Here is a 17,677-nt window from a genome sequence, read left to right as displayed (position 1 = left end):
AGGGTAACTGGTCCAATCTCATGAAAAATAAAGAGGAGGGAGAGGAACTGTTACATATTCATAGACACTTAGCATGACAACCACGTGTAACAGGTGGATTGGGGTTGAATTCCAAAGCAAAACATTTGGGGGAACAGAGAGGGAAATGGACTACAGTTGTTAGCATGATAATGACATTGTTAATGTGAAAATATCGTTTTTTAAAGTTGTGTCCTGAAGCATTTAGGGGCAAAATGGCATAATGTTTCCATGAGGGGAGCTTTTGTCAAAATCCTATATGATAGTTTCACTCCTTTTTCAACAAACTTTTAGAAGCCCCCTCATATTTCACTGTAAAATACTTCAACAAAAACAGTGAGCAAAGCAAATAGGAACCCCCCCAAAAAAATCCCCACGAATAATTACTTCTACTTTATGTGACAGAGGAGCGGTGGCAGCCTCGTGCGGTTGGGTTGCTAACCCAAGGCCAGACGTTCGAAACCACCAGCCACTCCATGAGAGAGAGAGGCAGCTTTCTACTCCTGCAAAATTGTCCACGGGCTCGAAAACCCACAGGGCAGATCTGCTCTGTGTTATAAGGTCGCTGTGAGTTGCCATCAACTCAATGACAGTAAGATAAAGATCCCGAACACGATGTGACTCTGCTTGCCTGAAAGTCTGGCATTTTTCATGCCCCCACCCAAAGAACAACAACAATGGCATTATAGGGAGTAAATGCGAGAAGAGCAGGGACATTGTCCCCCGCACACCGCAATGGCTTTATCCTGAGGAGCCAGGCGCTCCTTGTTGTATTCAGTTACCTTTTCAACTAATGTTTGCTGAGAACCTGATGTGTGAGACCAATCAAAGGTCTGAGAATTCAATGAAACTATCACAAGATAATTAGAAGCTGCCTGAGCATTCGTGGAGAATTGAGGTCTAGGCTCCTAAGCAGCGCTCTGCCGGGACACATCTTTTGCATCTGTTCCCCGCACTGGAATAGCCTTCTCTAGTCACGCTCTGTCTAACCACCACCCCATCTGCCTGTCCAAGGCCACCAAGGTCCCCAGGAAGTTCTACAAGGTGAGCGCAATGCAGGCCTGGCGCTGATACCCTCCGAGGCCCTCCGCAATGCCCAAGAAAGCTCCTGGGTCACTCACCATCAGGGGACGCTGCCCTACTGTGATTCCCGCCCCGCCCCCACCCCCACCCCCACCCCCCCACCCCGTGATGTTCTAAGTGGAAATGCTGCGGACCCGAGGGGGTAAACGGACAGATTGAAGATCACACAGCTCTCACAGCAAGATTCTAGACCAGAATCCAGATCTTCGGACCCATGTCTGTTTCCTCTGCACCACATCCTGCCTTCCTGGTCCCTCCTCTCCCGGGGCCGCAGTGTGCCCGCTCAGCGTCCACGCCACACTGCATATGTAGAGCCTATAACAAGACCACACTTGTCTGTCTACACGCCAAACAGGAACTCTGCTCCAGTGGCGAGACGCACTGAGACTGGCTTCAAGTGACAGGTAGCCTCTTAAAAAATGGGTCACCCTTCCCGGATAGCGCCAGAAATCTGTTTCTCAGGGCAGGCCTGGAGGGAGGGGGGCCCTCAGAGGGTAAGCTGACCCAGCAGAAGATATTTAAGTCCCATGTTTGCTCCTAACTCATATTTCAGATATCCCCATGTCTCGCCAACCAGAGCTCATGCTGTCTTTCACTCACATGATTCTGCCTCTCTCCGTTCTATTTTCAATCTGGGCTGATGGAACTCAGACCACTTTGGTGTCACCAGGGAGGGGAGGGGAGGGGAGGGGAGGGGAGGGGACCATGCTCCTGTGCGCTGCTGGGGCTTCCCTGACAACCTTCAGAGAGGAAGAGACAGTCTGAGTTTCTTTCTTCGAGGACAGAATGACACCTGCTGTCACCGACAGAGCTGGGTTCCAAAGACACATTATGGCTGTGCTACTGTACGGAAGAAGGCATGGAAGACAATGGGCTAACTCCCATCTGCCCTTTGGGTCACAAGAGCTGTTATGGCTTCCTTTAAGAAATCTGGCGGGGGGGGTGATGTTTTTAATTTTTTTAAAAAGAGAGAAATCTGGAAGATTTTTTTCTGGAGCTATGGGTGTCTAGAAAAAAATCTTTGAAATGATTAACCTACCATAATCTTGAAACTTAAGCCAAAATAGCCCCTGAAATCTTGAAACCAAGCAGTAGTCTAACCTAACAAGTTAAATCAATAAAACATCTGCCTCGAACATTATGTTCTTGAAAAACCCAGCTATGGGGATCCCTGTGGCACCTCGAAGACTTAGATAGGAGCCAGGAGGGCAGTGAGTTTATGTGAACAGGGGAGGGACAGCTCACAACAGGGGGTGAGAATTATGGGCCACTTGCACAATGTCCTCTGTGGCTCTCAACTGTTCCCGTAAGAATGGTCTTCTTGTGCGCAGTCTTGGGTGTTCTTGGGTACGGTCCCAACAACAATGTCATAAAAGAGGAATGAGACAGCATGTGGTCAGTGTCATTGAATTGTGCATGAAGAAATTGCTGAAAGGATGTATCTTTGTGTCCAGTTTCACCAAAGTAAAAGACTAAGAGCAGCAATCAAAGACCTATGGAAGCCCGGGCTGGGGCGCCTGCACTGTGCTCCTCAGACTCCCTTCTTCCTTCTCGTTGCCTGTGCCGGGCCTAGTCGACTGCCCCACCTTCCTGGAACAGAACGGTTCTTTGAGGGTGGAAACACTTGTTTTGCTCACTGAATCCCCAGCACACCAGGCGATGCTCGACTACGGAAGTACAAGGATGAAGGGCATGAGAGAGACCCTTAGGGTAGGCACTACGCAGAATCCATCCCCATGCCTACTGAGCACCTACTTTGAGATGAATGGAATGAAACAGACCCTACCTTGAGGGTCTGTTTCACAAGGTCAAGTGTGGTCATTGCCTAATCAGAGTGGGTGCAATCTGAGTTTTCTCTTCTAAACAACTTCTGCATTGATCTCCGTAGGGGGGACTATTTGAGGGGATCCTGAAGAATGTAGACATGCAAAGATGACCTGTGACATTTTACGTGACCAGAGCGTTATGAACAAAGGCCTAAGGCAAGAAATTTGGGGGCGGGTCCCACCGACTGCTCAGCTTGGCATGTCATAAAGGACAGGACAGACAGAACATCTGCGCCGCCTCCAACCATCCTTCCTAGAGGAGAGGGTGTGTGGCAGAGCTTAAAACCAAAAAAAAAAAGAAAATGCCAGAATCTCTCAGCCCCTTTCCTAGCTCATTGCAAGGAACCCTTCCTTTTATCATTTTTTCTATTTTCATATTAGTCATTTCTTTTTTTATTTTCTCTCAGAGGACTCAGAGTAGCCAACCACTCTCCTCTGTCGAGAGTAATCTCCAGCTTTCCCAGCCATGTCCGAGCAACACGAAACCGTGAAACTGGCAGAGGAGGAAGAAAAAAGAGCCGGCCGTGGGTGCCAGCCAAACACCTGAGCGTAGTCCATGCCCACCTGGCCAGGCCAAATGTCACCCGGCTGCTTTGGGGAAGCTAATTATTACAACCAATCATTGCCAGTTGTCAGGCTAGACTAGTAAACAGCCTATATATCTAAGACCTAGGTCAAGATGACAAGTAAAAGAGACCCACAGCGTTCCAGAGAGGCAATTAAGTCAAGAACCAATATGATTCATAAGAGACGGCATGGATGATCTTGGCGCAGAACCCTCCAATTAGGGCATCTTTGGAGTCACTCAGAACCAAAGAAGCCAGAACAAACCACCGACCTACATTCACATTGGTGAGTCCGTGTGGCCCGGGAAAGGGCTCATGTTAGAGGCAGGGCAGTTAGGCAACACCGGGGCTGACCTGAGACCGACTTCAGCAAATGGCAGACACTGTTTGTTGTGTCAAGTCCATTTCCAGCGTAACAGATCGTGTGATGTCAAAGGCTCAGGTGCTTTAGCTGACATCTGTAGCGAAAGCCAGATGAAGGACTTCCGATCTAAGACATGCAGCTGCTTTTCCATTCTCACCCACAGCTCCTGCGCTGAGAGAAGCTCGGCCAGAGCAACACTAGCCACAAAGGCTGGTGGGTCCACTTCCTGCCCTGAAGGGTGTCCCTCACCCCCGGACTCCCTCCACCCCACCCACTATCATTGGCCCTGCTTTCTCCAGTTATTTCCTCCTCGTGGTCTATTTTGGACTTCTGTCTTCCTTTCCATGTCACTCAGGAGGCCTTCAGAGAGGGCCCTCAGCAACAACACAAAGCAGCCAGCTCTGAGAGGGCCTGACCTGGGCCTAGCAGGTTCCTACCAAAAATAACCAATGCACCCCTCCATAACCTGCCCAGTCTTCACCCCCAGGTTCCTGTTGGGGTACTCTATTATTTAGGGTGCCTTCACTGCACATAAGTGCAGATCCAGCATTTTCTGGGGAACCTGTGCTTCGTGATGGAAAGAGAGGGTGCACCCTGCGGGGACCCTCATATCAGAATGTGTGTACTGACCCTGCAGAGCTCATCCATGCCTGCCTACACAGGACAGGGAACAGGGATGCAGTGTCCGTCTCATTTGAATGGCTTTCATGTCATTTGGTGCCTATTCCCAATCTAAATGCAACGGCTCCCCAGCACACAAATGGCGTTCAGGAAACTGTCGCAGATGTTCTCACCCGCCTATAGAGTGCAAACACATTCTTTGGGGCCTGCTATCGTCGACATGGGCTTGATTTAGATCATCTGTCCAGGATTGTCCATACCACTTCCCAGTGAATGCAGCCCAATATTAAGACAGAGGGTTGCTTACAAGGGGGCGTGGGTACAGATGGCATGGCTCAGTTATAGGGGGACCGTGTCTTACCTACAATCTCTAGCAATGCCATGTCTCATTCTATTAAGGCCAAGGCAGCCTCTCCCCACCTCTCTCCCGAGGGAAGGGGTGTGGAAGGCACATATGTTTAAACGAAGATGTTAACACATCAAGACAATACTGCGTACACCAGTGACGGTTCTGACTGCAAAACCCAGCATTTCAAAATAAATGAAAGATATTGCTTCCTCTTGCAAATATTCAGATGCAAGTTTCCTTTTGGAAACATGATTTCTTTGGCACCTTAAAAAAAAAGTGTGCTGTGTCCATCCTCCAGTTTACCAGATAAATTCTGAAACCGTCTGATGGACTGCATATCCGAGTTTGCTCGGAGGAATGGGGTGACCCGTGGCCCCTCTGAGTCGCTATGATGCACGGGTCCAAGTGAAAACATGCCGGGGAAAGCATTTTGAAAGTCATGGTGTGCTCACTGCCTACAAAGGAATACAGATGTCAGTTCTGTCATGCTACTCAGGTTGTGTTTCGGAACAACAGCAGGAAGGCCAAGGGAAGGAAGTAAGCTCATCATTGTTGAAAGTGGAGATGCAGATGGATGTAGGAAGCCTTTCCCTCTACTTTCTTGTTTCTTTTTTTTTCCAAAACCATGTTATTGGGAGCTAACACATACATCATCTCATTCCATAGTTCAGTCACATCAAGCAGTATTATTGTACAATTGCTACCACATTCAGTTCCAAAACATTCTTCTTGTTGGTCTCTCTACTTGTGTACATGTTCAAAATGATCTATCATGATAAACATTTTACATGTGTTGTATAAATATAGGGATCTATAGATATTTGTCATCTAACCGGAACCGTAAGTGTCTGTATTAAATCCCCTCTTCATTAACCATAGGAGTAAACATTTGTCCAGAGAGGTTAAGTGATTTCCTTAACATTACACAGCTCCGGCTCTGGGTTCCTTCTCTGGCCATGCACCCTGACTAAGGCAGAAGTGGGTTCCTCTGGCTACTGTCCACCTTGCTGGTGTACCTGGGTGCCTGCTGAGATAGGGAGGGCGCCTGGCAGATCTGAAACTAGATGCGTCAGAGCTAGAGCCTGAATAAGGCCCCAGGCACATTCCCAAAATGGCAGGGGACTGGGGGAGGAGGGGAGGTTTCCGCCAGCCTGCTCTGCGGTGGACACCTGGAGTGCCCAGCGAATCTGACCTTGGCCCCGGGACTGGCTGGTTCAGCAAACCCCCACCCCAAAGAAAACCGCCTTCCAGCTGTTGAAATACTAGGACTCTGACCATGAGGCTTAGAGGGTTGTCTGAGGTTCGGTCACTGGGGGGTGATTGTTACCTCCTGGGGACGCGGGTTTGGGGGTGGGGGAGGGGGTGAACCTAGCGGTGGACCGACTAAGTGGAGAGAGTGTCTCCATATTTGCTTCCACGGGGGCAGTTCTACCCTGGCCTATTGGGTCGCCGGTGAATCGGAATCCACTCGTGGGCGGTGAGGTTTGAGTTATATTTGCAAATGGAGCAAACACAAGAAGATGCGAAAGAGCCACCGCTGAGCCCACTACACCGGGGCGGAAAGCAGAACCAGGGTCTCAGACCCCTGATCTCTGGGAAGTAGGCTCTTCTGAGCCAAAGTTCCCGCGGGGGAGGCCAGACTCGTGGGAAGCTGAGCGCGCCGCGGGGGTGACTGAGCCACACTGGAGCTGTGGGTGTCCCAAACCCAGGCCCGTGGCCGGCCGGGGCAGGCGGATAGAGAAGGGCCACAGGCGTGGGGGCCAGGGATGCTCAAGGGCCAGTGGCTTTGGGAGGTCCTGTCACCATGGGAGAACTGACTGCGCCCACTCCAGAGAGCGACCTGGAATCCTGAGACCGCCCTCCTCGCCGGGCTCGGGTTCCATATCCCTCCCACCCAGGGTTCCGGATCCACCCCCAGGGTTCCGGATCCACCCCCGGGTTCCAGATCACCCCCACCCCGCTTCTCCAGCGCCCTCCGTCCATCCCCTCCCTGCCTGCACCTCCCGGGGGTCGGGGAGGCAGGGCGGGGGAGTGCAACTCCTGCAGCTCTCGACTTCTCCGACCAGGTGCCCAAAGGTATGAACCCCCACCCCACCCCAACCCCGTCCACCCCAGCGCTGACTAGACGCCCCCACGCCGCCTCCGAGACTAGGAACGGCGGCTCCCCAGTGCCCTGGCGCCCCCAGACTCCCCGCCCCAGGCCCCCGGCACGCTCACCATCGCGACTGCTTTCCTCCCGCGCTCGCTTAGCAGCTGGGTCTGTCCGCCCAACTGCTCCAGACCCGGCCGCCCGCGCTGTGTGACGCACCGGGCGTGGGGGCCGGGACACACGTGCGGGCCGGCAGCTGGCCGAGAGCATCACAGTGCCCGGGGAGGGGAGGGACGCGGTAGGTCACAATTGCTCTCCCCACCCACTGGAGGCTGGGCCGCCGGGATCCCCGGGCCACTGGCTGGGTGGCGGGGGTGCGCTTCGCTCTGCGCTCTGCGCTCTGCGCTCGGGCTCCGGCTCCGGCTCCGGCCGCGGCTGGCTGTCTGTTCCACATGCACTCGGAGGCCGCCCGGACCACGCAGCCACTCAGCAAAGAAATGGAAAGTGCGGACGGGCAAAAGCGCCCCTTCTCCCCCAATTTTCCATTCTGTTCCCAGCGCCAAACCGAGCCCTCAGAGGTGCCGGCGGGAAGGGACCTACCGGGTCGGGGTTTAGTGGACTGGAAGTCAGGGCTCCCGCAAGGCCCGCTGCTGGGAGGCGCAGGGGGTCCCAGTGTTGCTGCTTATTCTCTGAGTGTGCTTGGAACGCTGCTCTCGAAGTCTCTCCCTCCACCAAGGCTTGCTTGGTCATTGGAGAATTCAACAAGGCGCCTGGTACACAGCGGGTGTCCAATGGGCATTGAATGCAGCTTGGTCCCTGTTGCCATTGCCCAGGAATTCGGTATTGCTTTCTATTGTTCTTGGTAGGGGCAGTTCTGTTGGCTTCCACTTGACTTTTCCGGCCCACAATAGCCCTTACTCCACTTACCAGGAACACAAAATGGGGGTTCTGCCACTTGCTGCGTGGACCCCGATTACACATCTGGAACAATCACTACAGGACAGGATGGGTTTGGGCACCCCATCGGACCCACTGCTGTGAGTTGGAAGTAGGACTACAGCCATGCTAATTTTAATCAAATTCTCTTATATATTTATGTTATTTTGACCATTTCCCAGGGCTCAAACAAAAGTTTGGGATGTTAATTACTATCTGAATCCTGCTTGAAATTGAATTGGCCCCTCTAGCTTTTTTGGTCCTAGTATAAGACTGATCAGGAGCAGTCAGTTGGAAAGTAGACATCAAGATAATGAATCACAGAATTGTTTCGTTTTGGGCTGTTTGGTTTTAATGTACTCACTGTGTTTACTGTACTTAGTATGTTTTCATGGCCTTAGATAGCCTGTATTGGGCATTGTAGCTCACCAGCATATACCAAAGACCAACCCACACTCACTGCCACAGAGTCAATGCTGACTCTCAGTGACCCTGTAGGACAGGGTAGAACTGGCCCCTGTGGGTTTTGAAGACTGTGAATCTTCATAGCAATTGGAAAACTCATCAGTCTCCTGCAGAGCAGCTGTGGGTTTTGAACTTTGGACCTTGCAGTTAGCAGCCAAACGCACAAACCACAGATCAAGTAAATGTTTAGTAGATTTTCCATCTATTTCACTCCTAGGGACACCATGACTTTGAAGTCAACGTCCTGAGTCTATAGGAGTCACACTGTTGCGATTATCGCAATGGGAATCATGCACACCTACCTGTCTTTATCAATTAAGAGCTGCCATGTGGCCCCTACAGGGTCCCATTAACCCCATAGTAGTTAGGTGTCTTAACTCACAGAATTCAAATCTGACTTACATAAAATACCAATCACAACAGTCTTCAAGGATGCTCAGGCTCCCCTCACTCATGTTACTCACCGGTGGTACTCAACTGTCAGTCCTGGTGGCGTCATGGGCTATGCATTGAATTGCTAACCTCACCGTCAGGAGTTCAAACCCCACCAGTCACTCCATGGGTGAAAGTTGACCTCAGCAACCTCCCAGGTTCTTTCTCAGACAAACACTCTCCAGGCACAGCTGGGTCCATCTCATTGAAGAGGGGTCAAGGGATGATTTTCCTGAGTGTTTTGGGGGACAAAAATGGAGTCATGTCTTTAGATGAGAAGAGTGGTACTAAAAAAGGGGGTGCCCCTCTATTTTTAAGCACCTAGAGAGGTGCTAGTGGTAGGACTGGTTCAATAGAATTTGTCAGGACCCATATCCTAGTCTTCCTGATTGCCTGCCCAAATGTCCCCATCCCAAGTGTCAGGATCCCATTTCTTCCCAATCAATGCCCTCCCCTTTAATTTCAGACACCACTTGAGGGTGGGGATTCAGTTGGCATTGTTATTCAGTTGCTCCTACAATAAGTTTGGTTTGGGGCAATGTTGGATTTGATACTAAAAAAGATAAGGCATCCTTTCAGTACAGAAGCAGCAACTCTCCTGTCTTTTGTGTGTACAAGAGTCACACTGGTACTGTGACTCTGAAGCCCTGGGCTCACCGCTTGCTCCCACTACTTCATCTAGCAAAAGTAAGACCAATCAGCGTTCTATACATCTTGTTCTGTAGAAAAGTACCCAGTATGCAGTCACCCGAAACTTTGATTCTCACAAACACTTGAGCCATTGGTAGTGATGTTTGGCTTATTTCTATCATCACTTCAGGCCTCCTGGTGGCATAGTGGTTACCTGTTGGGCTGTGACCTGCAGGATCAGCAGTTCAAAACCACCAGCCACTCCACAGGAGGAAGATGAGGCTTCCTACTCCCATTAAGAGTTACAGGCTCAGAAACCCACAAGGGCAGTTCTAGCCTATTCCACAGGGACGCTGTGAGTCAGCATCAACTCAATGGCAGTGAGTTACATCACTTCACATGATAGATTAATAGTGTCCTTTTTACTACTAATGACATAGTCATCGGTGCCTTCCAGAGCAGCCAGACTTGGTGTCGTGGGTTATGAATTGTACCGCGAGCCACAAGGCCAGTGGTGTAACCCAGCAGATGCTTTGTGGGAGAAAGATGAGACTGTCAGCTCCGATAAGATTTCAAGTCTCAGAAACCCCAAAGGGCAGTTCTACTTTGTCCTGTAGGGTCGCTATGAGTCAGAATCGCCTTGATGGCAGTGGGTTTAAGTTTGTTGTTGTTTAAGCTTGAAAACCAATTTTTAAAAACACATCCTTATAAATGTGCTTGCCTAGACCCCTTCTCTGTAACAAATGTCGCTGGCTAGGTTCTCTAGAGAAGCAAAATCAGATCTAAGTTGAGGAAGAGAGACACAATTATCTCATGGGAATTGCTTGTTTGTAGAGGCTGTCCACGTCCAGAGTCTGTAGGTCAGTCAGTCGTGAGTCAGAAGGGCTCTCCAGACGTACACAGCTGCATGGAGCTGATGAGTCCACGATCAGCAGGTTGGATGACAGGCTGCTGAAGTCAATGGATCCCAAGAACCAGAGATCAGATGACGATGAGGTAGATACAGGATACAAAGCAAATGAGCGAGCTTGGCCCGGACATCTGTATATGAAGGGGCTTCAAGAAGTTCGTGGAAAAAATCCATTATCTTTCATTCCATTTCCCACACACCGTCTGAAGCCACTTCGGACACACTGTTGGATATAGGTCACGCCCCTAAGGAAAGTGCCCTTAAATGATCAGGTCACACCAATTACATCACTGCCAAATCAGAGTGTCGTGGCACAGCCAATTTGGCACAACCTAGGCCACCACAGAATCCATCCAGCTGTACCATGGAAGAAAGATCTGGCTATCTGCTTCCATAAAGAACACAGCCAAGAAACCCGCATGGAGCAGTTCTACTGTGTAAAGCAGAAACACCAGGAGTCCTAATTAACTAGATGACAACAAGTCTGACTGATTTTTGCTGTTGATGTTGCTTCCCCTTGATCCAGTTATCAGCAAGAGACCATCAAAGCAAGGATGAATGAGTGGAGGTGGGGACCAATTTGTAGCCACAAAATCCAGCGGCAAGTCTCTTTTCAAAGCCCACCTTGAAGGGTCTGAGTTGTTTCTATTTCAACTGAGGGAAGCTCTGATTCTTCCCTGGCTCCCATCCTGCACATTTGTTAGAATGGAAGCAAAATGTAGAACACAATTTAAATTCCTACGTAAAAAGCCCAGACTTACTGGCCCATTAGACACCAGAAGAACCCCCTGAAACTATCTTACCCTGTTTCCCTTTGAAGTGGGTACTGAAGCTGTTCCTGGAAGCCGTCTTTCAGTGAAATGGTGGACTAGCTTATAAAGTAGGTAATATCATCCACAGGGAATGTGCTCTGCACACAGCCAACTGTGTAAGACCAAACCGTCAACATGTACCCAAAAGCAAAGGTGAGAAGGCAGAGAAGGGAAGTTAGAAGAACAGAAGCAGGACAAACAGAATGGAAATTATGAGGATGCCAACACATTGTGAAAATTGTAACCAAGACCATGGAACAATTTGTATAAAAGTGTTCACTGGGAGACCAATTTTCTGGGTAAACATTGGCCTCAAACACAACAAAATATATGTTTTCAATAAAAAGAGAGTGCACATTTTGAGAGGATCCTCCTGTGAGCATGCCTGCAGCCATTTTGAGCCTACCTTATATAAGTGTGTTTAACTTTGTTTTGTGTGTCCTACGTCTTACTGTTGTTTAAACATTATATGGGAGAAAACACAGAATGTATTATACAGTGCTTTAACTGTTTCCTGAGGGTTGAATCAAGCACTTGGAATGATAATGACCACTTAGATCTGACCCTCCAGTGTTCCTGGTTATTATTTAAGGTTTCATAAAAGGTAGTCATCTGGAAAGTCAAGTCGGGATAATGAATTACAGAGTTGTTTGTGTGTTTACTATGCTTTACGGCTCTCTCGAGGGCTGTCATGCATCCTAAGAATTATCGCCCACCTGCATGTAGCCTATGGGATGGGGACTATCAGGGAACTCGTATACAGGGTGCTTAGGCTCAGGGGCTAAGCAGCCTGTCGCAGTTAAATGTGCCATTAGGACAAAGTAGCTGCTCTTGCGCGAAGTAGCCAGTGGGTTTGGACCACAGACCTTTGAGCTCCCTGCTAGCATGGCCACCGGGGCTCCATTTCAGCACCACGAAAACATCCCGTTGTCACCCCACTGCGCATGCAACGCACGGGGACAAAATACAGAGTACAGTTAGAGTGGGGAGTAGCATCCCCAGAAATTTCCCGAGCAATGGCTGTCACACGCAGGGCAAAAACCCACAGGCCCAGGGACATTGGGGCTGGCAGGCTGGCCCCAGCAGGGTAACAAAGCAAGTTTTAGTTTCTCGGCCTCATGGCAGTGGCCTAGGGGAAGTGAGCAAAATTGACAGACAACGTTTTGGAAGGTTTCAAACACCCAGCATGGTTTTCTTTCAGAGTAAACAACCCGTTCCTTGAGATTTGGCTGAGGCAGCTGGTAACCAAGAGCTCAGCTTACCCGTGTGAGTCATCGGATGGAACCCACAGCTTGTATTTATAGCTACACCGAAGGACGCCCGCCAGGCTGTCGCTGTCCTCGCTGGTACATTTGAGAACAGCCCTGCTCTTTTTCCCTGCAGCAAACCAAGAAACGCGAAGACTAACCGAAAAACTCACTGTCGTGGAGTCAATCCTGACTCAAAGGGACGCCCTGTGAGTTTCCAACACTGTGACGGTTTATGGGTGTAGAAAGTCCACTCTTTTTCTAAGACCCAGAACAAAATCATACCCAATGTGAATTGGAGGTGGGGGGGCATGGAGTGGAGACAACTGGACATCCCCTCACAGAAGGGTCACAGGGAAGAGAGGAGCCAGTCAAGGTGCAGTATAGCACTGATGAAACACAACTTTCCTCTAGCTCTTTGGTGCTCCCTTTACCCCACTATCATAACCTCAATTCTACCTTACAAATCGGATTAGACGAGAGCATGCACACTGCTACAGATGAGAGCCTGAAACAGGGAATCCAGGCTAGGTAAACCCCTCAGGGCCAACAAGGTGTAACACTAATAGAGGGGTTGGTCTGCTTTAGTTGCCACTCCCCTGACTGGACGGATGAGCAGGAAGAGAAAGACTCTTGTGACATTGCAAGTGGAGCTTGCTCAAGATTTTGTCGGAAGCGGTAGAGGCTGAGACCAGAGTCACCAACGGCTATGGCAAGGAGACCGTGAGTGACAGCAGCTAACATCATCTTTGAATGGTGGGATAATACGTTCTGCATTTTCTCCCATATAATGTTTAATATTTTCTAGACTTTTGAAAATATATGGGCAAGAAAAATATTTATGTGTGCTGTTTTTTGTTATACAACTCCATGGCCTGGCAAACTATCTGGACCCGTATTTCACGGTTGTCATAATGGCACAGGGGCAGTTTGATAGGCTACTGAAGGCCCAATGTGGGACCCAGTGCCTTTAATTTAGCTTCCTTATGGCCTAGACCCTCAAGGTTTCCAAGGGGAGATGTGATAGTTACACAATCTGTTGTCACTTTGAGACTTAAGAGTAAAGGGGTGGAGTTTAGCCTGTCAATCAGGTCACAGCTAGATGACCTCATTTGGAGGTGCTATGGAGATAAACAGCTCATTGGAGGCGGGAGACATGCTCACTTCATGGGAGACATTCCGGTTGACAAGACACATGGTGCTACCTAGAGACTTGGAGCTGGAGGAGCCACGTGGAGACCCCTGCCAGTGCTGAGATACTTCCACTGCCACTGGATCCTCAAAACTTTCCACCCACTGGCCTGTGATCTTCCTGCATTTGGCCTCATCGCATGTGTTGCATGAGTCTGAAGAGGAATTTATAGATTGGTATCAGACATATGGGCTAATATCATACTTATGGACTTGATCTGGACTGGGCTGTTTTCTCAATATCCCATTGCTCTTGGATATAAAGCTCTTTCTTATACACATAGTGTCTGTGAATTTGTTTCTCTAGTCTACTCGGATGGACACAGGAGAGATGCAAAAGGAGCCCTGCATTTTCTCGGAAGCCATCCATTACATTCCAGAGGGCGGGTGGGGAGGGAGACTCTGGTCACACTAACACAGCTTGCCATAAAGCCCAAACCCATTGCAGGCAAGCCAGTTCTGACTCAGACTCCACAGGGCAGACAACTGCCCCACGGGGCTTCCAAGTTTGCAGTCTCCCTCAGAGCCAACGGTAGGCTCCAACGCCTCGTTCTTTTTTTGCCAGGCCAGAATCACAACAGGCTCCATCTGTTCATGCCAGAGTTAAAGCTTTATTAACCCTGTTATTTTAAGTGTTTGGGGACAGGAGGCTGGCTTATGGTGCACGCTGGGCACTTAACTGGGGTAGCTGAGTTTGCTGACTGAGCTGAATTGCGTGCCTGCAAGCCGAAGCTTATGATGAAGTGGCATGCCATTTGGGCACATATGAGCAGCCCAGAGAGCTTTGTAACCTTGCTTGAGCAGGGCAGAGGCCAGGCCAAGAGGCTAAGAGCCAGATTCAGACCTGCCTGTGAGCACAACAGAAAAGAAACTGTCCTGTCCTGATTAAACAACTCTGAGCATGTCTCACCTGAATTGTAGCCTGTTAGGTTCCCTAATCAACCCGTTCATGAAGCGCAACATCTGTGGGTTGTGCGGTCACTGGTATCAAGTACAGAACCCAGTCACAGAAGTAGAGTGCCCGATCCGTGCCAGAATAGCGCAGCAAGGGGCGGGCTCTGCCATCGAGTCAATTCCGACCCACAGCGACCCTACAGGATAGAGTGAAACTGGTCCTATGGGTTTCCAAGCCTGGAGCCCCCAACAGGAGTAGAACTCCTGTCTGTCTCTGGTGAAGCAGCTGGTGGTTTTGAACTGCTGACCAGCAGTTCTCAGCCTGTGGATTATGACCCCTTTGGGAGTCGAACGACCCTCTCACAGGGGTCGTCCGATTCATCACAGTAGCAAAATGACAGTGATCAAGTAGCAACAACAATAATGTTATGGTTGGGGGTCCCCACCACATGAGGAACTCTATGAAAGGACCACGGCGTGAGGAAGGAGGACCAGTGCGCCATACCATCAGGGTTCCAGAAGGGATGGACGGTAGAGGCGCTGTCTCACTCTGCCTTGTGGCAATGGGCCTTGGGAGGTGGAAAGGGGCCTCTGTAAGCGTTCATCTAAACCCAATAAAAACCACAGTATGAAACGATTAACCAAGAAGCTAACCTCTGGAACGCAGTTCGACCGACATGCATGGGGTCACCAATCCCGACAGCCAGGGCCTAACATATGACCTGCTCTGCTCTGGGAGGACGTAGAGCCTCGGAAACCCCGGGAGCAGTTCTAGTCTGCCCTCTGGGGGCCCTGAGTCGGAGTGACTTGATGGCAGGACGCGGGTCGTCTGTGACCTTTCTGGCTATGCCACCTGGCAGTTTCCCACGCAGGTGCGCCTCTGCCGTCCACCTCCCGGGGTTTGCTGCCGCGTACAGTTGGAAGCGTGTGCTGAGCACCTTGTCGGCAGAGAGGTGACGGAAGCCACAGATGTGAGCCATTGTGAGTCACTGTGTTCAAGTCCCATTTTAGAAAGCACAGAGAAACGGGTGGAATGCATTTCATAGCATATTGTATTTAACCCGAGCTCTCCAAGAGATTTACCGTTTCAACATGTAATTGCAGTGAAAAGAAATTAGAGCCAGTTCGCATTGTCCTTTTAGCACTAAGTGTCGGGAACCCGTGTGTGGCACGGACTGAGCGCCTGTGGGTTTACATGAGCCGCACCAAGGGCTCAGGAGCCACACGTGGCGAAGCGAGCTGCCCCAGACAGGCAGAGGCAAGCCGAGCCAGAAAGCCTTGGTTCACTTGTGACTCTGAGCACTAGCCTGCATCCTTTGGAAATGTCAAGGTCATTGGACCGGTCTGGGTTGAGTTCCTCCCCTGACTGGACAGGTGGCAGGGGTGACAGAGTTCGAGACGAACACCAAACTGCGACCCCACAGTGCATCGGCCTCTTCCCGTCAACTCTTCGGTCACTCCATCCAATGCCCCTGCACCCGACTCCCAGGCACTGCCAGGCATGGGGGTACAGTGAGTTCTGGTAGCAGCTACCATTCCTGAGCACTTATGCCTGGGGTAGGGGGGTGTGCTAAGTGCCTCTGTGATCTCATTACTCACCAAACAATCCCTACAGAGTCCAGGCTCTGACCAGCGAGAACGCTGCAGCCAGAGTTTAGTTACCATCTCGCTGAGAGCTAGAGACCCGAACACCCCAACCTGGCCCCAGAGCCCCAGCTCTTACCAGCACAAACCACACTGCGGAGAGCTCATGGTCACTGAGGGTATGACCCTGGAACCACTCCCACGGGAGGGACCGAGGGCTCTGGAAGGAAGCTCGTGGAGGCAAGCCGGGCAAGGCCTGAAGGCTGAGAAGCTGGCCAGACAGGCAGAAAGGGCTTCCCAGGGGCAGCGAGGTAAGAGCAAGCCTGGGGTGCCCAGAGCTGTGACTGGCTGTGCGTGGAGGGTGGCATGCTTAGAGAGGGGCCCTGGAGAAAGGGGAGGGGCTACCTGAAGCCAATGCCCGGCAGGAGGCCACACCTGAGCTTTCTCCTGGGGGCTACTCGGAAGCCATTACAGAGCTTGGTCGAAGATCCTGAACAGAAGCAGTTGTGTCTTGGAGAAATCATTCTTTTGGATGCATCTCGAAGCTCAATTGCCTCCCTTTCTCTCCCAAGTTCTAAGCTCCACATAAAAGCCTACTTCTACAAGCATAGATGGGTTCCTAAGGTTTGGACCATTCCCCGAGGATCACATTGTCCCAAGGACCTGAGGTTGGTTGACTCTCTGCCCATTTTTTTTTTTAAAGAAAGCTCCTGAAAAACCAAACTGCCGTGGAGCCCACTGTGACCCCGAGCGGCCCCCTAGGACAGCATAGAACTGCCTCACGGGGCTCCAGGAGCTCTGACAGGGTAGGGGGTCACCTTGAAGTTAGCAGTTCGAAGCCCCTCAGGAGAACGATGAGGCTCTCTATCTCTGTAAGGAGTTAGTGTCAGAACTCTGCAGGGACCATTCTACTCTGACCTGTGAGGTCATGTGAGTCAGAATTGACTCGATGGCAGTGAGTCTGGTTTGGAATCTTTCCAGAAGCCAACCGCCACATCTTCCTCCCACAAGGCAGTGGGTGGGTTTAAACAGCCAACCTTTTGGTTAAGTAGTCAAGAGCTCTACCCATTGCACAACCAGGTCTCCTGCACCAAGGGAAAGATTTCCTATATCTTTGGGATCTCTGGCTGAAGCACTGCCACCGCTGAGGCCGGGCCCCGCTCTTCGGAGCGCTCCACCATCCTGACCCCCCAGCTGCTGCACCCTGGGCAGGGGCGGCCCAGTGCATAAGACTGTGTGCATGACCGAAAGCTCAGGCTGCCTCCCTCTCCATGTCCCATGTCCCCCCTCTATCCAAGGTACCCCCCTTCCAGCTCACCTGATTACCCAGTTCCATTTTCAGCTGCCCGGACTCGGCTTAGAGGCTGGCCTACTTCTGAAGGCCACACAAGCGGAAAGCCGCGTGTGTTATACAAACAACAGCACATAACTAGGACAGCAGGGCACAGGACGGGGCGGGGCACACGCCCCAGTGTGTGCTAAGGAGGCAAGGAGGCAAGCAGACACTGTGAGCGATCCACTGGACACAGTAGGAAAACACTCCTGCTGCGGGGAGGAGACGTACAGGAGGGGCCGGGTGGGCAGAGATGCTGAGTTTAACAAGGCAGAGAGAGCTGGCCACTGGCAACCTGGAAGACTGAACTGAACACCAGGAGGCCCC

The 17,677-nt window shown here is 50.8% G+C and overlaps 1 protein-coding gene across 1 annotated transcript in view; it reads right to left on the bottom strand.

Moving 5' to 3' along the window:
- The window catches only part of TUBA8 (tubulin alpha 8), a 21,540-nt gene extending 14,395 nt beyond the window's left edge, over nucleotides 1-7,145 (bottom strand). Inside the window, exon 1 of the mRNA XM_075553160.1 lies at nucleotides 7,045-7,145. Within this exon, the coding sequence (XP_075409275.1) occupies nucleotides 7,045-7,047 (3 nt within the window). The 5' untranslated portion in view covers nucleotides 7,048-7,145. The remainder of the gene's footprint in view (nucleotides 1-7,044) is intronic.
- Between the last annotated feature and the right edge of the window lie 10,532 nt (nucleotides 7,146-17,677).

Source organism: Tenrec ecaudatus, chromosome 6, assembly GCF_050624435.1.
Source record: "Tenrec ecaudatus isolate mTenEca1 chromosome 6, mTenEca1.hap1, whole genome shotgun sequence".
In the NCBI taxonomy this organism is placed as follows: domain Eukaryota; kingdom Metazoa; phylum Chordata; class Mammalia; order Afrosoricida; family Tenrecidae; genus Tenrec; species Tenrec ecaudatus.
This window is presented reverse-complemented; position numbering and strand designations above follow the sequence as displayed.